The sequence below is a fragment of the Mus pahari genome, chromosome 7 (assembly GCF_900095145.1).
Source record: "Mus pahari chromosome 7, PAHARI_EIJ_v1.1, whole genome shotgun sequence".
Taxonomy (NCBI): domain Eukaryota; kingdom Metazoa; phylum Chordata; class Mammalia; order Rodentia; family Muridae; genus Mus; species Mus pahari.
In genome coordinates this window covers 106,994,025-106,994,739 of record NC_034596.1, presented here as the reverse complement: position 1 = coordinate 106,994,739, position 715 = coordinate 106,994,025, and the positions used below count along the sequence as shown (strand labels likewise).

Genomic DNA, 715 nt, shown 5'->3' with positions numbered 1-715 from the left:
CAGCTGTGTGCTGTGGTAAAGGCAGCTGTGTGCTGTGGTAAAGGCCAGCTGTGTGCTGTTATTCTGGGGCTGAGGGTGAGCTAATCCCCACTGTGACTGGAGTGGGCACAGGCTAGATCCCATACCACAGTTGATAACTTTGGAAAAAGGAGGGCTGAGACTTCTTAGCCCAGCTCAGATGTGGGCCAGGAACAGGAACTCTGAGGATAGCCCATGCCCAGACTGAGAGGACCTGAGGATCCCTTATAGTCAGGAGGGTCGCCACCCTCTGCTTTCATACCGGAACCCTGCTCTCTCTTCCAGGCCTTGCTCTTAAGTTCTCCTGCCTTGGGAGCAGAGCCAATCAAGCCATCAGCAGTCTTGGTAGAGAGTGGCCCTGTGTCGTACCATCCTGAGGAGGATGCAGATGAGGAGGATGCCGAGGACGAGGATGGAGAGCCCTGCGTCAGTGCTCTGCAGATGATGGGTGGCAATGGTGGGTAGGGCCACATGGTTGTGGGCCCAGTAGAGGAAATTTGAAGGGGTATCCAGAGACAAAAAGATATAGCCATTTACCTGAGTAGTTTCCAAATATGAGCCTATTGGCTACAAACTAAGTTTCTTTCTGCAAAAGAAAGAATTTGAACTAGGACACTGAAAATTGGCCATATTGATTCTGAGGCCCTGCCTTGCCTTGCCTTGCCTTGCCTTGCCTTGCCTTGCCTTGCCTTTCCTT

At 52.0% G+C, this 715-nt stretch overlaps 1 protein-coding gene across 4 annotated transcripts in view; it reads left to right on the top strand.

Moving 5' to 3' along the window:
- The window catches only part of Brf1 (BRF1 RNA polymerase III transcription initiation factor subunit), a 44,390-nt gene that overhangs the window by 39,131 nt on the left and 4,544 nt on the right, over positions 1-715 (top strand). For all 4 annotated transcript variants that reach the window (XM_029540609.1, XM_029540608.1, XM_029540611.1 and 1 more), the window contains one exon: positions 304-475. In XM_029540609.1, the coding sequence (XP_029396469.1) occupies positions 304-475 (172 nt within the window). The remainder of the gene's footprint in view (positions 1-303; positions 476-715) is intronic.